The 20,911-nt window shown below is 54.9% G+C and overlaps 1 protein-coding gene across 4 annotated transcripts in view; it reads right to left on the reverse strand.

The window, feature by feature from the left end:
• Positions 1-20,911, reverse strand: part of ITSN1 (intersectin 1) — a 222,842-nt gene that overhangs the window by 29,530 nt on the left and 172,401 nt on the right. For 3 of the 4 annotated variants that reach the window (XM_062205709.1, XM_062205701.1, XM_062205718.1), the window contains one exon: positions 19,197-20,725. The exons of the other annotated variant lie outside the window; for it this stretch is intronic. In XM_062205709.1, coding sequence (XP_062061693.1) covers positions 20,724-20,725 — 2 coding nt within the window. In that variant the 3' untranslated portion in view covers positions 19,197-20,723. Of the gene's footprint in view, positions 1-19,196; positions 20,726-20,911 lie in introns of those variants that run through there. 4 annotated transcript variants of the gene reach the window in all.

The following is a 20,911-nucleotide window of genomic DNA, read 5'->3' on the forward strand; positions in this document are numbered from 1 at the left end:
ACCACCGCCAGCAATGCTGGCATCACATATGGACGCCAGTTCAAATCCTGACTGCTCCACTTCCAATCCAGCTCCCTGCTAATGTGCCTGGGAAAGCAGCTGAAGATGGCCCAAGTACAAGGGCCCCAGCATCCACATGGGAGACCCAGATGAAGCTCCTGGCTCCCGGCTTCGTCCTGGCCCAGCCTTGGTGATTACAGCCATTTGGGGAGTGAATGAGTAGATGGAAGACTGATCTCTGCCTCTCTCTCTTTTTCCCTCCCCCTCTCTGTAACTCTGCCTTTCAGATGGGACATATCCTGGGGCCAGCATTGTGGCACAGCAGGTTAAGCCATCCCCTATGATATCAGCATCCCATATAACACTGGTTCGAGTCCTAGTTGCTCTGCTTCCGATCCAGCTCCCTGCTAATGCACCTGAGAAAGCAGCAGAAAATGGCCCAAGAGCTTGGGCCTCTGTACCCATGTGGGAGACCCGGATGGGGCTCCCAGCTCCTGGCTTTGGCCTGGCCCAGCCAGCCCTGACTGTCACAGCCATTTAGGGAGTGAACAAGTGGATGGAAAATTCTCTCTCTCTCACCCTCCCTTCCAAATAAATCAAAAATAAAAATAAAAAACTTTTTTTTTTTAAAAATGTGGGGCGTATTCGGACAGTGGTGGAAAAAGTCCTGAACAAGGCCGCTCGCTGCTCAGCCCCTGGGGAAGCTGAGCAGCGCCTGCCACCAAGGCCAAGGCTGCCAGAAAGGATACCCCGAGTCAGTGCCTCCCTGGCCTCCGCTCACTTAACTCAGCTGGGCGCTCATTTGTTTCAAATGTTCACAGCTTATCCCTGCCCCGGGCACCGTGGAATAAGACGTGGGGAGGCTCAGTTCTCAGGAGACCTCACGTGCAGGCCTGGGCCCACCTCTTCCAGGCCAGTGGTCTCCCAACTTCTTATCTTCCTGGTTGCCAGTTACTGTGGCCGCGCTGTCCATTCACTTCTTTTTCTCATCCCCTCCTCTCCCCACAAGGGGGCGCAATGGAGCACGGTGAAAAAAAGCCCTATTGGGGCCAGTGTGGTTGATTCCCACTGGGCAGGTGCAGTCTCACTTGGACCGCGCTGGAGAAGCAAATGATCAGGTCCCTGCTGAGTCGCATACCTGGGGTTGGAGGCAGGGAACCTGTGATGTAACAAGCTCTCCGTGGTTTAGAAGCCTGCCTTGGCCTCCCAGGGGTTCCTCAACTTCTCCTCCTCCCCCTGCTGGGGGGTGGGGTACCTGGGTTCTGACTGATCGAGTCTCTGTGCTAGAAGCTTCTGCAAATAAAATGATCCTTCTGGGGTACATGGGATCATAGACTTTTTGGCAAGTGCTCAAGAGATTAATTCCAGCCCCCCACCCTGGCCAGTCACCCTTTCTAGAAGATGTAGCTTCTCTTGCCGGGACAGGTGCGCCCCAGGATGCAGGACAAGCAGGAGCCATGAATCACCACTGTGGTGACCCCTCCACAGCCTTTGTTCACAGCCCTCTGCAGCGGGGCTACGGTTCCCCGGGGCCACAGGCAAGTGCGAACCTTTGCACGGCTTGTCTGATCCGATCTGTGCCCCATTGCGCCACCAGTGTGGCCCAGCTGTTCTTCCTGCCTCGGGGCGTTGACGGTCTTTTATTAAAACAGCTGCATCAACAAGGAACTCCCAGGACGGAAGCGAGTCACCATGGCTCAACTCATTCAGGGAAGCCGAGTGACGTCACCAATTTGTTTGACTTCTCACCCAGAAAGCGCTCAAGTTTGGGGATGGTGGTGGGGAGCATAGCCCGTTCCTGCCTTATTTCTACTCTGTTCTCCTGTGAGTGAGGCATTGCTTGTTCCAGGCCCCACTGAGCCCCTGTGTGATGGTACCTGGGTGCCTCTTACGGAAGCGGTCCCCTCAGGAGTTTCCCGGATGTGCCCTTTGCTGGGATATTAAAAATCAGGCACCGAGGAGCCAGCGTTGTGGTGCACAGGGCTGAGTGGATGCCCGTGACTCCAGCATCGCATGTGAGCACCAGTTCAAGTCTCAGCTACCCCGCTTCCAATCCAGCTCCCTGCTGCTGGCCTGGGAAGAGCAGCAGAAGATGGCCCAAGCCCTTGGGCCCCTGCCAGCCACGTGGGAGACCAGCGTGGAATTCCTGGCTCCTGGTTTTGCCCCAAGCCTAGCCCTGGCTGTTGTGGCCATTTGGTGAGTGAACCAGCAGATGGAAGCTTTTTCTCTCTCTCTCTTTGTCTCTTTCTCTAACTCTGCCTTTCAAACAAATAAATCTTTAAAAACCGAAGCCAGGCAGCGAGCAGTAGTTCTAAACACACAAACACAGGGTGGTAATGCAAATGCCAGACCAGGAGCAGTCACCTATTGGACAAGTCATTTGAATGTCCCTGAGGTCACGATGCCTTTGGAGGACCCGATGGACGCTCGTGTACAAACACACAACACACACACTCCCGTGTTGCACACACATTTATTGGGTTCGGAGGCCTTGTGTCCTGCTCATGGACCTCATTCATTCATTCGACAAGTGATTTCCTGAGATCTTCCCACGAGTCTGCGGCCGACTGGGCTGGGGGCTGGGGATGCAGGATGGACGGAGAAAGGCATCCACCGCCCAGGGTACAGTTGAGGAGCCTGGGTTCCTGCCCTGTCCCTGTGTCCCTGCACTGAGGGTTCCTCCCACCCTGCCACCAGGTTGAGATTGGAAGTCTCCCATCCCAGGCGGAAGGTCCTGTTAGGTAGGAAGTTAGAAATTAGCCCACAGAAGCCCAGCATTTTACATTTCAAAGTCCTGCCCAGGCCCTGATAACCTGCCAGGCAGTCCCAGATAAGCATCCTTCCTCCAAGGCCGGCACCCCAGGGGGGAGCCCCTTGGCCAATGCCAGCAAGATTTCCCCTGTCTGGCAACCTCAGTGGTAAATTTAGAGAGGAATTTTGCTTATATACACCCAACAAGTGCTTTGTCCTGGAGAAGGAGGAGAGGGGTAAAGAGACTCCCTATAAACCCCGATGTCCAAACAAAGACTGCGCGCAGCTCTCTGCTCTCTGCTGAGATGCCTGTCTGGCCTGCCCAGGTGTGTTCTCTCCATTCAACCACGCAACCTCGCTCTCCTGCAGTCCGAGCGACTGGGCACTCTCTCTCTGTCCTCCGTTCTGACGTATGTATGCCCTGTCCCAGATAAAACCTTCTCACTCGGCTCTCTGTCTCACGCCTGAATTCTTTCTTGCGTGAAGAAAAGAACCACACAACTTCTCTCTGGTGATGGTCCTGCAGCACCTGCCATGCCCCGGGGCTGAGACTGCGTTCTTGGCTGTCTTAATGACAAAGTGGCTGTCAGCATTTGCCAGGCTGGGCTCGAACTGCTAGATGACCTGCAATGTGCCAGACAGAGGACGGGCCACCCCGAACGCCAACAGCACCCCATGGAGAAACACCAGTGTTACCCAGACCCCGACTACACTCTGCGGTAAGAGGTGGCTGGGAGACAGCTCAGAGTGCCTGGAAACAAGGACTGTGAAGGAAGGTGACCAACTCGCTCTGGGTTTCAGCCGCTCCTCTGAGTGTTTGAGTTGGACGTGGTGTCAGCTGCCACGCAGCTCAGAGGCAGAGCCGCAGCACACCAGGATGGGCCATGGGAAATTTGGACCATTGGTCCAGGAATGCCAGGTCCCTGAGGCTGTCGCCTGATGCCCTGCCTGGGGCAGCTCCATAAACCCCAAGCCAGGGCTGGGGGGGGGGGGGAGAGGCTCGGGGGGCACTGAGTGAGTCGGGGCTGCTGGCCCTAACACACTCCATCCCGAGGCGGTGCAGGGAGGAAGGGGGTGACCCTGCTGGCCTTTCCTGGACCCAGCACACAACAGAAAGCACAGGTTTGGTGGGGGACTCACTTCTGCAGGCTGCGCCAACCACGCTGGCTTGGAATTATCTTTCCAAGCCACTTTCGTGGCTACTTTGAAAAATTCCTGCCCGGGAATGCCAGATCCTTCTCCTGAGAATCTAATATTTAGAAAAGCCATGAGATTTTTAAGACTTCACCATTCAAAGCTCGGGCAAGACATTTCCACCAAGAGCCCTGTCTTCAGGGGTGGAGGGATGCGGCACCTCGCCCCCGCTGGGCGCCGGGAGTGCACACAGCTGATGTCTCCCTCGCGCGCAAAGGCACGAGAGGCTAACGGACAGCAGATGAGCTGGCACGGACACGGCTGTGCAAGGATGGGACTTCAGGGGCTCTGTGACATCCACCGGCAGCTGCAGTAACACTGCCCCCACCTCTGCCAGTTACCAACATCTCCCTCCCCAACAGCCCACATGCAATGCCCAGCCCACGCATGACACAGCGACATCATGGAGAGAGCTGCAGTTGGAGTCTGGAGCTCTGAAGAAAAGTGGGGGGAATTCTCCCCAAAACAGGGGCACCTGGTCTCCACTGTCGCTCCCAGGGCTACCTCAGCTCGGGTCACTCATCTGCTCCCCAACTCGGACGATGCACACGGGCGGATGAGGGTAACTCAAAGAAAACTCGTGCAAAGTGGAACTAAAAGGTGTACTTGCACACAAAATATTTCTCGATCCATGCATAGCTTTCTCCTAACGTGCATTGCCAGGAACTCCTTGAAGACCACCTTCCCCCTCCCCATACTGTAAAATTTCAAAGCTACAGGAGCACTTAGGGTGACAGGTGAACTTGGCTCCTATCCACAGGCGTCATCCTGCCTTTCCCAACCCAAGACAGAATTCTGGAAGCCAAACCAACCCCACAGCAAGTTGGACGCTGAGCAAAGCAAACAACCAGGCCCCTTTCTTGTCAGGCGAGGGCCAAGATATACAGCAAAGTGGCCAAGAAATATGTAGTAAGTTCCTATGAAGTCCAAGAGACACAGCAAAAAGCAAAATACTGTCCTTGTCCCCGGGGCAGGCTCAGCAGGAAAACTCGGTTAAAAATAGACAGCGTCTGGGGCCAGTGTTGTGGCACGGCTGGTTAAGCTGTGGCCCGTGACACCCACGTCCCATGTCAGACTGCCAGCTCAAGTCCTGGCTGCTCTGCTTCCAATCCAGCTTCCCGCTGTGCACCTAGGAAAGCAGCAGAAGGGGGTCTAAGCACTAGGGTGCCTGCCACTCATGTGGAGACCAGGATGGAGCTCTTGGCTCCTGGCTTTGGCTTGGCCCAACCCAAGCTGTTGCAGCCATTTGGGAGTGAACCAGAGGGTGGGAGATCTCCCTCTCTCTCACTCTCTCTCTTGCTCTGCCTTTCAAATAGAAAAATCTTTAAAAAAAAAAATAGTGACCATGAAGGAATGGGCCCGGGAGCTCTGTGGATGGTGGAGCCACAGACACACAGGGAAGTAGGGGCTCTGTGGTGCAGTGTGTAAGGCCGCCAGGTGGGATGCCCACTTCCCATATCAGAGTGCCTGAGATTGAGGCCTGCCTCCGCTTCTGATCCAGCTTCCTCTTATACATATTCTGGGAGGCAGCAGGTGATGGCTCAAGTGCTAGGGCCCCTGACACACACACGGGAGACCCAGATGGAGCTCCTGGCTTCTGGCTTTGGCCTGGCCCATACCCGGGGGTTGCAGGCATTTGGGGAGTGAATCTGTGAATGGGAGATCTTTTGCTCTCTCTCTCTCTCTCTCTCACTCTGCCTTTCAAATACATAAAAATAAATAAATGAAGCTTTAGGGAAAAAAAAAAAAAAGCAGGGGTTCTTCATGCAGAGGGCTCCTTGGAGAGGCCCTTAGTCTGAGAGGTACTTTCTTTAAAAAAAAAAAAAGTTTATTTATTTGAGAGACAGAGTGATGGGGAGGGGGGGCAGAGAGGTCTTCCATCTGCTGGTTCACTCCCCAAATGACCGCAATGGCTGGAGCTGGGCCAATCCAAAGCCAGGAACCAGGAGCTTCTTCTAGGTCTTCCATGTGGATGTAGAGGCCCAAGTACTTGGATCATCTTCTGCTACTTTCCCAGGCCATAACCCGAGAGCTGGATAGGAAGAGGAGCAGCTGGGACAGGAACCAGCACCCATGTGGGATGCTGGTGCTGTAGGCGGGGGGTTAACCTACTATGCCACGTGCCGGCCCCCAGAAGGTACTTTATAAAGAGAGTTGAAGCCGGCATTCCGGTGCCATGGGTTAAGCCGCCCCCTGAGATGCCGACAGCCCATATGGGCAGCGGTTTGAGTTCAGTGGGAGACCTGAGTGGAGTTCCAGGCTCCTGGCCCAGCCCTGGCTGTTGCAGCCATTTGGGGAGTGAGCCGGCGGATAGCAGATCTCCATCTCTCCTTCTCTCCATCACTCTGCTCTTCAAATAAATCAAATACATCTTTAAAAAAAAAAAAAAAGAAGAAGAAGAACATCTGTTTATTGTGGCCCACAGTTCTGGAGGCTGCATCTGGGAAGAGCCTCGGGCTGGGTCACAATACAGCAGATGGCATCTCGCGGCAGGTGCATGTGTGAGAGCAGAGAGCTGCCCAGGTGGAGCCCACGTGGCGCAGGAGGAAGGAAGAGAGTGGGCTGAGAAGGCCAGACCTGCTTTTCAGTAACCCGCTCTCTCACTGGACTGATGGGGTCCTGTGAGACCCAACCCACTCCCGGGAGGCGGGCACTGATCTCTCCTGAGCTGGTGAACCTGTGGCCCTACCACCTGCCGCAAAGGCCCCGCCATCTCAGTGCTACTGTGTGGAGACGGAGCCATCGTGGGGGTGGGGGCACTGGGTGTGAGCAAGCATGGGAGGCGCTGTGGGAGGTCAGAGGGGAAGCCAGCAAGGGCGGCTCGTGGAGGCCATGATGCCAAGTCATTTTGGAGACAAAATGATGTGGGAGGACCAGGACGGCAGGTAACACAGAAGCCGGGCAGTGGAATTCCACGTAAGGGAGAGGACAGACCGACGTCTGGGGACATTGAGCCCACATCCCCCTGCTGAATGGTGTTCAGCGAGCAGGAGGCACGGTCCTTGGGCTCCCTCCCAGAGCCCCTGTCTACACTGCAGGCTTCTCCCTAAGATGCTAGGCGCTCCTGCACCCCCAGGGCTGCACCCAACTCGCCTGGGGAGGGTGGAGTCAGTCTAACGGTGCTCTCCTCGACCTCAGCGGGTAGGAAAAACAGAGGTAGCCCATGTGATAGGGCATAAAGAATCCCTCTGGTCACACACCACAGCTCTCCACTCTGCCGTGGGGTCCTGGAGCAATGGAGCTGTGGCCCCTGCTGTCAAGCAGCCCCTGTGCTGGGCTTCAGTGATGGAGAAGGGGTTCGGGTCCCCGCAGCCGGCTGGAGGCACCAGCGTCCCAGGACGACTGATACTTGCAGGTTTCCAGGCACTCCTTAAAGGGCATCAGGTTGAGACCTCAGAGCTGTGAATCCTTACGATTTGATTTACTGCAGGTCTGGAGACCCAGCGGGCACGGAGGAGCACGGCACAGCGCGGCGCGGGTAGGGGAATGCCTCCAACAGCACCAAAGACCCCGATGCCCGTGTGCACCTGAGCCCAGCCTCCCACTGGGGCCCATCTTGGAGCCCCGTGGTGCCGTGTCCTGGGGCTCTCCTGTGCTTCCACGGAGCCACACTCAGAAGCGTGAACAGCAAAGCTCCCTTGCAAGCTTTGCCTTGCCCAAGAAGGGGAATCCGGCCTCCCAGGCACTTCAACGACGGCTAAGAAAGGGGAAAACCAGAGTCCTCCCAGGGATCAGTCATCCGGCAAGCTCCCATAAATACGAAGACGCTGTGGGGCCGGCACCTCACTCCCGGCTTCACAACTCAAACTGGGACTCCAGCACAATGTTAGCTCCCCGACGTGAGCCTTCTTTAGCTGGTTCCTGGCCCCGCCGATGTCCCCACCTTTGCTTCTGTCCCCTTCCCGAGTGCCTTCTCTCCGTGTGCAATACCCTTCAGGGCTCCAGATGCCCTGGGTATCAGCCTGTGGGGTACGAAGGCAGACCCAGGGGCTAGGACGGAAGTGCGAGGAAGGAGGCAGTGGTTTTGACGGCAGGGGTCCGGAGGAGGGGTCAGGAGCTGGGCGTCGCTGGGGTTCACCAGTCTACCACAGGTCCTGCGGTGTCCTGCAGGCAGTGGGGCTGAGCCCTCACTAATGGATCAATGCCACCCCTGTAGGGAGGGGCTGGTCTCTCATCTGGGATGCGCTCAGCCCCTTTTCCCTTGCTCTCTCTGCCCTCTCTCAGCACCATGCCTTCTGCCACGGGGCAATGCAGCCAGGGCGCCCCTCCCCAGAGGCGGTTCCTTGATTGCAGACTTTGCAGCCTCCAGAGCCAAGATCCAAATCTACTTCTTTTCTGTAGACGTCATCCAGTGTCGGGACCTGTCGTAGCAGCATGAGCTGGACAGAGACAGTCTTCCTTCGGCAGGGATGGGGGGGGGGGGGAGGCCGTAAAGAGGGCTCCAGTGAGCACAGATGGGTGTGGTGAGCCTGGCGCCAAGCACCCGGGGAGGGGTGTGGCAGACGGAGGCAGAGGCGGGGCGTGGGGAGTAAGGCAAACTGACATGGAGTACCACTGGGAGCTCACAGCTGCACTGCCTTATAGTGAACTCGCTCAGATTTGAGGATGAGAGTCTTCACCCATAGTCCTAAGTTGGAGCTCCCCTATTCCCCCATTGACGAGACAAGAAAATCGAGGCACGGAGTGGTTAAGTTACCAAAGCCTCAGTTGTTAAATGGTAGAGAAACTCTCTCTCTTGCTCTGCCTTTCAAATAAAAATTAAAAAAATAAATACATAAACAGGGGCCAGCATTGTGCCATAGCAGGTAAAGCTGCTGCCTGCAATGCCAGCCTCCCATATTGAGAGTCCCTTTGGAGACCTGGCTGCTCCATTTCCAATACAGCTTCCTGCTAATGCGCCTGGAAAAGCAGCAGAAGATGGCCCAAGTCCTTGGACCCTTGCCATCCACATGGGAGATCAGGATGGAGTTCCTGGCTCCTGGCTTCAGCCTGGCCTGGTGCCAGCTGTTGTGGCTATTTTGGGGAGTGAACCAGTGGAGAAAAGTTTGCTGTGTCTCTGTAGCTCTGCCTTGCAAATACACAAACACATATTTAAAATAAATAAACCAACTTTAAGGGGTGGTTGTTGCAGCACGGTGGGTTAAGCCACCTTTTGTAACACCTGCATCCCACATCAGAGCGCACGGTTCAGATCTCAGCTACCCGCTTTCAATCAGCTTCCTGCTTGTGCAGCCGGAAGGCAATGGATGATGGCTCACGCGCCTGGGCCCCTGCCACCCACGTGGGAGCTCTGGAGCTCTGGATGGGGTGCCTGGCTCCTGGCATTGGCCTGGCTCCACCCTGGCTGTTGAGGACATTTGGGGAGTGACCCAGTGGGTAGAAGACCTCTTTCTCTCTGTCACTCTCCCTTTCAAATACATAAAGCTAAGAGTTTTTCTTTTTCTTTTGACAGGCAGAGTGGACAGTAAGAGAGAGACAGAAAGGCCTTCCACCCATTGGTTCACCCCCCAATGGCCGGTGCGCTGCGCCGACCCGAAGCCAGGAGCCAGGTGCTTCCTCCTGGTCTCCCATGCGGGTGCAGGGCCCAAGCACTTGGGCCATCCTCCACTGCCTTCCCGGGCCACAGCAGAGAGCTGGCCTGGAAGAGGAGCAACTGGGACAGAATCCAGCGCCCCAACTGGGACTAGAACCCGGTGTGCCGGCGCCACAGGCGGAGGATGAGCCTATTGAGCCGCGGCGCCGGCCAAAGCTGTTTTTCAAATGGCAAAGGGAGTGTGGCCCCAGGGTCCTTGCTGTTAACGGTGAGTCGTCTTGCCTTACTGGGAAGCAGGAGGATGTGGCCTCGAACAGTGCCCCAGAGCGGGTGGCTCCAAGGACAGAGGTACATTTCTGACAGTTCTGGAGCGCGCAGCCCCGGATCACGGCGCCAGCAGGGCCAGTTGCCCCTGAGGGCTCTCTTGGCAGGTAGATGGGCGTCTTCTGGATGTGTCCTTGCATAGTCCTCCTTCCGGGCATCCCAATCCCTGCTCTGCTCTGGGGCCAAACTCCTTCTTCTTATGCGGACTCAGGTCAGGTTGGACAAGGGCCCCTAACAGCCTCATTTTAACTTAATCACCACCGTACAGACGTCATCTCTAAGCAAACCCCGTTCTGCAGCACTGCGGGTCCAGCTTCCTCGTGGGCAGGTCGGGGCCACCGTGTGGGCCACAGTGGGCAGGAAGGCACCGTGGCGGAGCTCAGGCGCAGGCGTGGGCTGCACTTCAGGCGGATCATAGAGCTGGCCGCGTGTAGCACAGAGGGTGGCCGTGCCTCCGAGTCTGCCTGCACCATGGAGCACTCCACGGAGCTTTTAAGAATCGCAGTGTCAGGCTGGCGCCGTGGCTCAACAGGCTAATCCTCCACCTTGCGGCGCCGGCACACCGGGTTCTAGTCCCGGTTGGGGCGCTGGATTCTATCCCGATTGCCCCTCTTCCAGGCCAGCTCTCTGCTATGGCCCGGGAAGGCAGTGGAGGATGGCCCAGGTCCCTGGGCCCTGCACCCGCATGGGAGGCCAGGAGAAACACCTGGCTCCTGGCTTTGGATCAGCACAATGTGCCGGCCACAGCGGCCATTGGAGGGTGAACCAACGGCAAAAAAGGAAGACCTTTCTCTCGTCTCCCTCTCTCTCTCTCACTATCCACGCTGCCTGTAAAAAAAAAAAAAAAAAAAAAAAAAAAAAGAATCGCAGTGTCCACTGCACCCAAGACTAATTAAATCCCACTGGCCAGGGCGGGACGTGGGCGTCCATCAAGCATACAGCTCCCAGAGGTAGCCGAGAGGGGCTATTCAACCAGAGGGCGGGGGGCTGGAGTCAGGACAGCTGGTATGAAAAAGGGAGAGACGGATAGGAGTTTGTCCTTCAGCGGCCACACGCGGCTGAGTGGGGTCCTGTCCCTGGCCGGTCACTCCAGCCATTGTCCTGGGGTCTTGATGGACGGAGCCACAGGACGCAGCCCCCTCAAGGCCATCAACAGCCTGCAGTGCGCAGCGCCTCTGCCGCTCTGCCCCTGGGGGCCAGCAGCTGCATATGAGGTGACACAGCCACCGCCGATGGCAGCCAAGTCCCTGCGCTCCGGGCCTCACTAATAGGTGGGAGAGATCGGAGGCAGGAGGTGCACGGCGACTTCCTCTAGCAGGAATGAGGTCTTCGCTCGTGTTGTCACAGGCGATGGAAGCTGCCCAGAGTGGCAGGTGTCCTTGTCACCCAGTGGAACTGGGCCTAAGGGCATCGGGGTGCTGGTCGTCTCCAGACTCTGCAACACAACACAACAGCCTGTGTGCCAACTGCTCCACTTTGGTACCTGTGTAGATTTGCCCTCGATTCCAGCTGGGGGAGACAGGAAACCCAATAGATAGTATGGGGGTATAAGAAGAATGAAGAACTGTCACCAACAAGCTCATTTCCTAGTTTCTCATCTTTTTATGAGAATTCATATGTTTTTTAAACAAATTTATTTACTTCTTAAAAGATGTATTGATTTGAAAGGCAGAGTTACAGAGAGAGAAGAAGAGATGGAGAGAGAGAGATCTTTCATCTGCTGGTTCATGCCCCAAACTGCTGTAGGCTGGGCCAGGCTGAAGTCAGGAGTCAGGAGCTTCATCCGGGTCTCCCACGTGGGTGCAGGGGTCCAAGCACTTGGGCCATCTTCTACTGCTTTCCCAGGTGCATTAGCAGGGAGCTGGATTGGAAGTGGAGCAGCTGGGACTTGGCTCAGTGCCCATGTGGGATGTCAGCGCTACAGGCAGTGGCTTCACCTGCTATGCCGGCCCCAAGAGAATTGATGTTTTCCATAGCGATGCTTTCCTAAGCACAGGCTTTGGCTGGGTTCTTGGCTATATTCCGCAGTGAAAATGAGACTGATGTGTCCTGCCTGGCCCACCCCACAGCCTAGTTGGGGGGGAAAGACCAAGCCAGTACAGAACTGACTGCCATCAACACTCTCGGAGAAACTGCCAGAAGCGAGGGCCAGAAGCCAGGGAGGTGCTGCTCTCTGGTTTATGATCAATGGGGAGACCCAGTGTCCCATGGGACACTAACTCTACAAGGTAGGGCTCCATGGCTATGGGTTAGGGCTTTCTGGGGGAGGTCTTAATGGGGATTGCGATGCACACCTTGCTCCCAAGGAGTCTCCAGTGTAACGGGGCAGGGAGAGCACCTGTGTGTTCAAGCACTGGTCTCTCCATGCGCTCATCGTGATGTGTGATAGGGAATTCAGGGAAGATCTGGGTCAAGGCGAGTGGGTGGAGCAGGGAAGGTGGCAGAGAAAGCATGAGGGCTGAGGGTGGGCGAGAGGAGAGGTGGGGGCGGTAAGGGCATCTCCGGCTGGGGCACAGCAGTGGCTGAAACACGAGATGGATCCTGGGGAGGTGGTGGAGAGACAGTGGTAACAGAGGGACGGTTCTGGGCTGGGTGAGACCGGACCGGGAGGATGGGGCTGGACAATGGAGGGTGCTCACGGACCCAGGGTCCATGCCCACCTCCTGATGGCCTGGGAAGCACACGGGGGCTCTGGGAGGCAGACGAGATTTGGGGAGGTCGAGTCAGGAACTCCAGATTGGGCAAGCTCCACATCCATGTCGCTGCACACCTCTCACTTCCTCCTGATCTGTACCAGGTGTGGGCTCCAGCCCTCCCTGATGAAAATGGACCCCCCCCCCCAGAGGGTGGTGTGGGGGTCGAAGAGGATGATTTTTAAAGGGGGCCAACTGGAAAGGCATTGGAGTAACTACAGCTTGGACTTCATTGAGGTGACTTAAAGGTTGCAAGAAAAAAGAAAAAAACTAGAGTGAATGCTGGGCACTGGGTATTTGGCCTAGCAGGTACCTGACACCCACATCCCACAGCCGAGGGCTCTGCTCCCTGTTGATTCCAGGTTCCTTTCTAATGTGTGCCCTGGGGGGCAGCAGGCCCGAATAGCTGGGTCCTCACCACCCACGTGGGAGACCCCGATGGCAGGCATCTGGGCAGTGAATTGGTGGATGGACATCTCTGTCTCTCTGCCTTTTGAATTAAAAGAAAAAAGACCGCTGGGTGAGGGTCCTGGAGATGAGCCTGGGACTGCACCTGGTCAAGCATACAGGAAAGCATGGGTCAGGGAGGGCTTCCCTGAGGAGGTGACAACTGAACACTGCAAAAAGTAGAGCATAAAAGGAATGATCGAGGAGACAGAAAGTGACAAAGCTGGAAGGGCCAGATCAGGAGCCACGAAGACAAAAGAGAAGATCTGGGGCTTTCTCCTCCGAGGAAAAGAAACAGTCTGAATGATTTTTAAGGTGAACGGGGAGAAAGCCCAGTTAAAAGGCTGAGCCAGGGCCGGCGCCGCGGCTCAATAGGCTAATCCTCCACCTTGCGGCGCCGGCACACCGGGTTCTAGTCCCGGTCGGGGCACCGATCCTGTCCCAGTTGCCCCTCTTCCAGGCCAGCTCTCTGCTGTGGCCAGGGAGTGCAGTGGAGGATGGCCCAAGTCCTTGGGCCCTGCACCCCATGGGAGACCAGGAGAAGCACCTGGCTCCTGCCATCGGATCAGCACGGTGCGCCGGCCGCAGCGCGCCAGCCGCGGCGGCCATTGGAGGGTGAACCAACGGCAAAGGAAGACCTTTCTGTCTGTCTCTCTCTCTCACTGTCCACTCTGCCTGTCAAAAAAAAAAAAAAAAAAAAAAAGGCTGAGTCCGCCTCACGGGAGGGGCAGGAGCAGGCCACTTGCCCCAGGGCCTTTGCATTTGCTGAGCCTCCCCTTGATCATGCACCTCAGAGCTGGGATCTTCCGCTGCCCGGCATCTCTGCTCCGACACAGAGCAGGTGTCACATCTGGGTGCCGCACCGTCTCCAGGCTGGGGAGGGACAGGAGGGGGGAAACCCGGGCAGGCCTGGCCCTGCTGGTCCAGAGCCTTTCACTCAGCGGGGGGCGGGGGAAGTTGGGAGGAAGGAGGGAGAGGGAGGCAGAAGGAGAGGACGAGCCGACGAACTTCTGCCCCTGGAGGTGGGCTGGGTGCAGGCACCTCCTGGGTGCCACGTTGTTGGCCAAGGGCCCTCACTGAGGATTCAGACGTGTGGGGCTTAGGACTCCACGGTAACGCTTGGGGAGGAAGGACCCCACACCCCGCCCCCAACCCACACTTTGCTGCCAGCGCTGGGTCAGGTCCAAGCAGCTAACGGAGCAGACGGGCTGTGGCTCCTGAGAGGCATCCCAGGGCCTGTGCAGTGGGGCAGGGAGAGGACGAACACCCCTTCCCACCCCCCAGCCCTGGCCAGGGTCTCTCCGTGCACTGGGGCAGCCACGCTGGAGAGGCAGCTTTGGAAGCAGAACCCCCTGGGAGCACCTAGCCCTCATCCAAGCCGTGTGACTGCTTGAAAAATCAAGGCGGAGCGCGGCGGCTGGCCTGGCCTGGGGGGTGGGGTGGAGTGCGAATGTTCCATTCTTTGCTGGCAGGAGAACACAAGGCCACAGAAGGCCTATGATGAGAAATAAAGGACCCAGTGAGTCAACGCGTTTGTGACAGGTTTATTGTGGAGCGCTGCGTGGGCCTGCCAGCACAGGCCACAGACATGGCATTTCAAAGACTCGCACATTCCACCCTCCCTGCCGGCCGCCCCTCTGGCAGCCGTGGGAAAGCCGGGGCCTGGTCCCAGCATGCACCAGGAGTCTGCAGAGCAGGCTCCGGGCCTCTAGTGCAGAGAGAGTGGCCCCTCACCTTCCCAGAGGGTAGGCGAAGGGTCTGAACAAGCAGCTCGCTTTCCGCACGGGTGAGCCTCCTGCTAGCCAAGGAACGGGGCCAGAATCTGCACAAATGAGCCGGCAAATCTTACAAGGAGATTTTTAACGGGCAGCTGTACAATCTTTTCTCTCCGAACTCCTGCGCGGAGAAAAGCTGTATTTTCTGATGGGTCTGTAACACCTACTTGCTGCCTGGGTTTTAAGGCCTGACAGCCAGGGAGAAGCCCCTAGTTTGGATCCCAGGATGCTCACTCGCCTGGCATGAGGGCCCTTTCTCCCCTACAACACTGACAACAAAGCTACTATCTACCGGGTGCTTACTCTCAGTTTGGTGCTATTACTCTCTACTCCACATGCAAATGAGGAAACAGAAGCACCGGTTAAATAAGGTGCCCACAGTCGCCCCACGCGTGAGTGGCAGAGCTGGGGAGTGGGACGCACACAGCCCCACTGTCCTGGATTGCTCCTTAGCTTCTGGAAGGCTGGGCATGTGGTGATCACGGGCGGCCCTCTCTGGATCACGACCTTCCCCTAGGAATATGAAATGCTCCCCGTCTGTAAGAGGAATGGAGCTCGCTGTCAGACTGCACTTGTGAGTAAGTTGTGTTGTGATCACTGCACCACGGTTTTCTGGCAGGGTCCAGGGGTAAAAGCTGAGAGGCGTCTGCCGCACAGGTGCACACAGAGCAAGGAGGGCACCTCGGGTCAGCCTGTGCCTTTGGAAAATCCGCACGCACAGTGAGGACTGAAAGCCAGCACGGAGCTTGGCACTGGAAACACGTACCAGCGCACCAGGATCCTCCCCCACGGTGCCTGCCCACGGCTCCCCCAGCAGTGCCAGAGAGGAGGGAGCTCTGAGGCCCTGGGGGACAGGGTTCTTCCCCAGGAAGAGGCCAGCCGGGGAGCTGCTCTGAGACCATCACCATGACTTCCTGGATCCCTTTCCCGTGTCCTCACTGTCAAGTGCAGGGCTGCTGGCCAACGTTCTCTACAATCGCAGCGTCACTGGCTAATCACCAGGTTCCATCTCTGCACCCCGCCCCCAGTCCAGGCTTCTCCCCAATGCCACGTGGACCCCGGGATGCAATCCAGTGGCTCCGTGTGTGTGCTCTGAGGTGACGGGAACCAGAGGGGAAGGCCTGCCATGGGACATGTGAGGGAAACCAGGGGCCTTGCTGGCCCAGTCCCCTCACAGACGCCTGGCAGGCCAGAGGCACCTCCCCTCCCACGGGTGTTTGGAGAACTCCAGCAAAAGAAGGAACTATCCAACTTTCACAAGGGTGGCGGGTTGAGTCCAAGGGAGGGACACGTCCTCTAGGGGGGCTTGCGCCATCACTCGGAAATGGTACTGCCAGGCAGATGTGGCAATGACAGCGGTCATCCTCTGCCAGAATCTTCTAGAGAAGTAGGCTGACGGCTGACCTCACAGTTCCCACTGCGACCAGCTATGGCAGCAGGCACGAAAGCCACTCGAAAATCTATAAGGGGACTCAAAACATTCATGGAAAAATGCATTGAAAAGATATTTATTTTGGTGCAAAAAATTTTTTGAAATCCATGCAGACTCTTCAAAGAGTTCATTAAAAAACGCACATTATAAGAAAACCATGCATGGATTTCAGCATTTATTTTTGGCACCCAAATTAACTTTAAATTCAGTTTTTCCACACTCTCGTAGTCTGTCCCTCCCTTCAACACACACACACACACACACAGCTGCTGCTGTAAAACAGCATGGTAGCTTCTAAGACACGGTAGGCTAAACAGCAAGTTGGACAGAGTAACACAGATGTCTGTTTTACAGCTGATGTCCATTTTCTATGAGCCAACCTTAATTTCTGTGAACTCTGGTTTTCTTAAATACAGGCCCCAAAGAACCCTGGCTGAGGTGAAAGAGGCAGAGAAGGGCCGGCGCTGTGGCTCAACAGGCTAATCCTCCGCCTTGCGGCGCCGGCACACCAGGTTCTAGTCCCAGTCAGGGCGCCGGATTCTATCTCGGTTGCTCCTCTTCCAGTCCAGCTCTCTGCTGTGGCCCGGTGGTGCAGTGGAGGATGGCCCAAGTGCTTGGGCTCTGCACCCCATGGAAGACCAGGAGAAGCACCTGGCTCCTGCCATCGGATCAGCGCGGTGCGCCGGCCGCAGCGGCCAATGGAGGGTGAACCAACAGCAAAGGAAGACCTTTCTCTCTGTCTCTCTCTCTCTCACTGTCCACTCTGCCTGTCAAAAAAAAAAAAAAGGCAGAGGAAGCAGTTGCGATCTCTGACTGTGGCCTGTTTCCCTAGCCTACCAGATCCACAATGCGGATTCTTCATGCATTATGGCGACCGCTGGTATCCAGCCTCTATAAAAATTCTCCTGAGTATTTTTGGAATGAGAGAACAAACAGACAAATTTATAATTTTGCCAAAAGGAAAAAAAATAAATAAACAGATTCACTCTCTGAAATGATTTTCACTTTGCCAGGACTGGGACTCAAAGTGCACATCCCCCACTCTTGTCCTGGTCGGGTGTTGCCTTGGGGGTGGCAACTGGGTCCAGAAAATTGTCCTTGGTCCCCAGCCTCCTTCTCAGTCCCAATAAACAAGAGACTGGAGGAGCAGCACCTGCCAAGAGTGCTGCTGCTCTTGGAAGTTCTTGTCTGAAGGGAAAGTGGAGAGACAGCCTGTTTCCTCTCTGAGGTTGTGAGTCTGTGTGTGCCAGACTGGGGCTCTGGCATTTTCCACACGGTCCTCTGATCACCTGATCCACTCCCCCAGCAGGCATGTACCGGCTGATGATATGCTGTATTAGGTACAACCATATGGAATTGTTGTTTTTATAGGTATTAAGTGATAATAGCAATTTCATATGGTTCGACCTACCAGAGGGTTTCCCTAAGCCAGTGTATGATTTCAGTTTTCTTCTGGTGGCATCAAATCCATCCAGGTAACTCAGTTCTGATGGAAAACCCCACTGCCATTTGCACAGGGGAGTCTGGGTCTGCCTGGGTTTCCTTCCGGAAACGGGGCACACGCCAGTTTCCACCACACACGTAATGACGTGACGTGACTCTGCAAAGGGACGAGTCCTCGCTTCAGACCAGCTTCTCCTCTGCAGAGTGTGGGGAACAGTAGTCAAGACGATGTCTGAGAGAGAAAGCCGAGGCTCTGGGCACTTTTGATGTTGCAGATGCAAGGTATCAGCTCATTAAATGACTGGATCTGCTCCCCAGGAGTTACGGGGGCAATCCTGGAAGCCACTGATGGGGCTGGCTGTCTTTTTGGCCATAAGCAACCAGGTGGACACTAGCCACAGTGGCCAGTGGGCTGGGGCCAGGTCCTTCTTACTGTGGGGATCGTGAGCAGCATCCCCAGCCTCTCCCCACTAAATCCAGCAGCAGCCCCGAAAGGCAAACAGATGGCGTGTAAGGGAAACAGGAGTTTCCAACAAACCGTAAGCCACACAAGCTACAAGTGAGCCCGGAGGAGTGATGTCGAGGGAGTTCTTAGAGTAGCAGGAGAGAGCATTACCCAACCTTGACAATGGTATCCCTTTCAGCCAACCCCAAGACCAGAGGAGAAACCCTGGCTCACACAGGTGAGGAGACAGGGCCGGGACAGCGAGAGGGATCCCCTCTGCGCCCCGCTCTGGGCCTGCGCACCTCCTGACCTCCCTGTCTACGGCTGCACCGGACCCTCCTTACCCTTCAGGTCTCCACTTCAATGTCACTTCCTCCCGCAAGGGTCTCTCCTTGTTTCCCTGCAGTGCCCACCTCCCGCCCCGCTGCTCAGTGGCGCCGTGTGGACGGCGGGGGGGGGGGGGGGAGGCTAGAGGTTGGTGTCCTACTTGTTTCTTCCATTAGAGAAAGGAGACCTGTGAGGACAGGGCGCCTGTCTCCACTGGGTGCTGCACCCTCCTCAGAGCCCAACAGGGCACCTGAAACTTGGTAGATGTCTCCCCCCAAAATACGTCTCTCAACGGAACGGCAGGGGAGGCCACATGGGGGACGTTCACGAGGACGGGCTCAAGTGTGTGGACGACGCAGCGAGCCCTGTCAGCAACGTGTGCATGGGTTTATTTCTGCAAAGGCGACGAGAGGGGAGTGTGCCAGGGTGGAGCGGATCTTCAACAACAAATGGAAGCTGTGCAGCGTCCCATCCTTACCCACGTATCTTTGGGGCATTTACTGGTTCCTCATTAGGATCAGTCCTTTGGACAAGTGTTTTCAACCCTGAGCCAAACCACATCCCTTGCCAATGTGTCAACAACTTATAGCAAAAGCCTAAAGAGACGGTTATCTGCTAGGCTGGGTGGTAGAGTTCCACGCTTCACAACCGGTGTTACAGGGAATGATCGCTCGCCCACACACTGATCAGGGGAGGCCTGGTCCATAAAGACTCGTGAGGATCGATTGTGTCTATGTTTCACAGAGCACAGGTCACAGGCGCCACGCGGGCAGCCTGGTTTCTCATCACCACTGCCAGGTTCCAACATCAAGAACACAGAGACGTTTCCATCTAACTTTTATATGAAGAATTTAATTAGCTATACACGTAGCTAGGTCAAAAGGTTGTATTACAGTCGTTAAAGCCGCAGGTTTATATATTTATATATTTTACATTCATATCCGTGGAAATACTGAAGCGCAACGTAACGAGAGGCAGCCCTCGTTCCCTGCACCGTGTGTGTGAGGGGTTGGGGGAGGGAGGGAGGGAGGAGGAGGAGGAGGAGCTCCCCACAACTGGGGGCAGGCTCCCGAGAGGACCAGGAGGGATCGACGAGTGACAAAGGCATCAGCAGGACAGCTGGACTGGGCTTGAGGCTCCCCCGCCCCACTTTCTGTGCTGTCAGCAAAACAGGCATTTTTTTTTTTTTATTGAGAGCTTCCAACTAGTGTTTAAAAGACAAACATGGCTTCAGCTACAGCACAGCTAACACATAAACGGACCACGAGCTCCATTTCATATTAATCTGTAGAAATTCCACAGTCTAGTTAAAAAATGTAAACATTGGAAATTAATTGCAAGGAGACTTCTATACATTCTTTCTTGTCAAGAAAATTACTTGTTCAAAATATGTCATTCCATGAAACGCAACTGGAATAAAACTTCATGTAACAGAGACAAAAAAGAGATTGTAGGTATTGTCCATCACAACAACCTCAGTGGTGTTGTCTACTGGTTTATGGCATGAAACACGCGGAATTAAAAAACCCAAACAAAACACCAACTCAACCAGATAAATCTGAGACCAAACTAAAACACAGGTGCTTTCTCACATGGCTACAAAGTCACTGTGCAAAATAAAATTAATGCAATATGATTAGAGCATCATACAAGGTAATAGCTTTTGCCATGGAAAGAACTCATTTCGTATGTACAGGATGTAATACATGCTCAACAAAGTACAACTGATACACACAACAAGCACAAAACACCTTCAGTTTAACTGGGCTCACTCTACACGTCTTTAGAACAGATACTGAACTCCTCTGCACTTGGGAGGAACCCCACACTACACAATTGCGTTTGGTAACACTGGACAAAATGAAAGAAATACATCAAGTCTCAGATTCCTGGACATTGGAACAATTTCAATAGCACATGCAGCATTCCTTGATAGTGGGTCTTTTTGCAAAACCAAAATAGTCAAGAAGTAATTGATTTTCTGTTTTTATTAAAAGGCTAAAATATATATTTAAAAAATAATATTTTTAAAACTATTGAAAGCACCTGTGCAAAGGTGGGGGGAAGTCAATTTGAGTAACTAGGAAAGCCACAAAAGGACCCACTACCCTGTGTATTTTTTGTAATTTTTGCAACTATCTCTGCAAGTAATAACTCAGACATTGCGATCACATGCAACTAAGGTAAAGTGAGGTAAACTGCTCTGCAGTGAGTTCTTCTACTCAGAAGGCAGTAGGTGATCATGCTGGAAGCCACATGATCAAGGCTGCATCTCCCATCATCCCTCTGGGCAGTGATATGGGATAGTGGGTCTCTTTGAGGACTTTCAAGCCTGAGGGGGGGATGGACAACATATGATTCCTAGAAAAAGGAGGAAAACAACACATAAGCAAAACAAAACAATGAGCAAAATTCAAGCTAGGAAAATGAGTCAGGCATGTAAACAGCATGGTGCCAAAATGATTAAAAAAAACAAAAACAAAACAAAGGAAAGGGGGGAGGGTAGGAAGGGGGCATGCTACAGAGGGAATGAAAATTAAAAACAAA

The sequence above is a fragment of the Lepus europaeus genome, chromosome 2 (assembly GCF_033115175.1).
Source record: "Lepus europaeus isolate LE1 chromosome 2, mLepTim1.pri, whole genome shotgun sequence".
In the NCBI taxonomy this organism is placed as follows: Eukaryota; Metazoa; Chordata; class Mammalia; order Lagomorpha; family Leporidae; genus Lepus; species Lepus europaeus.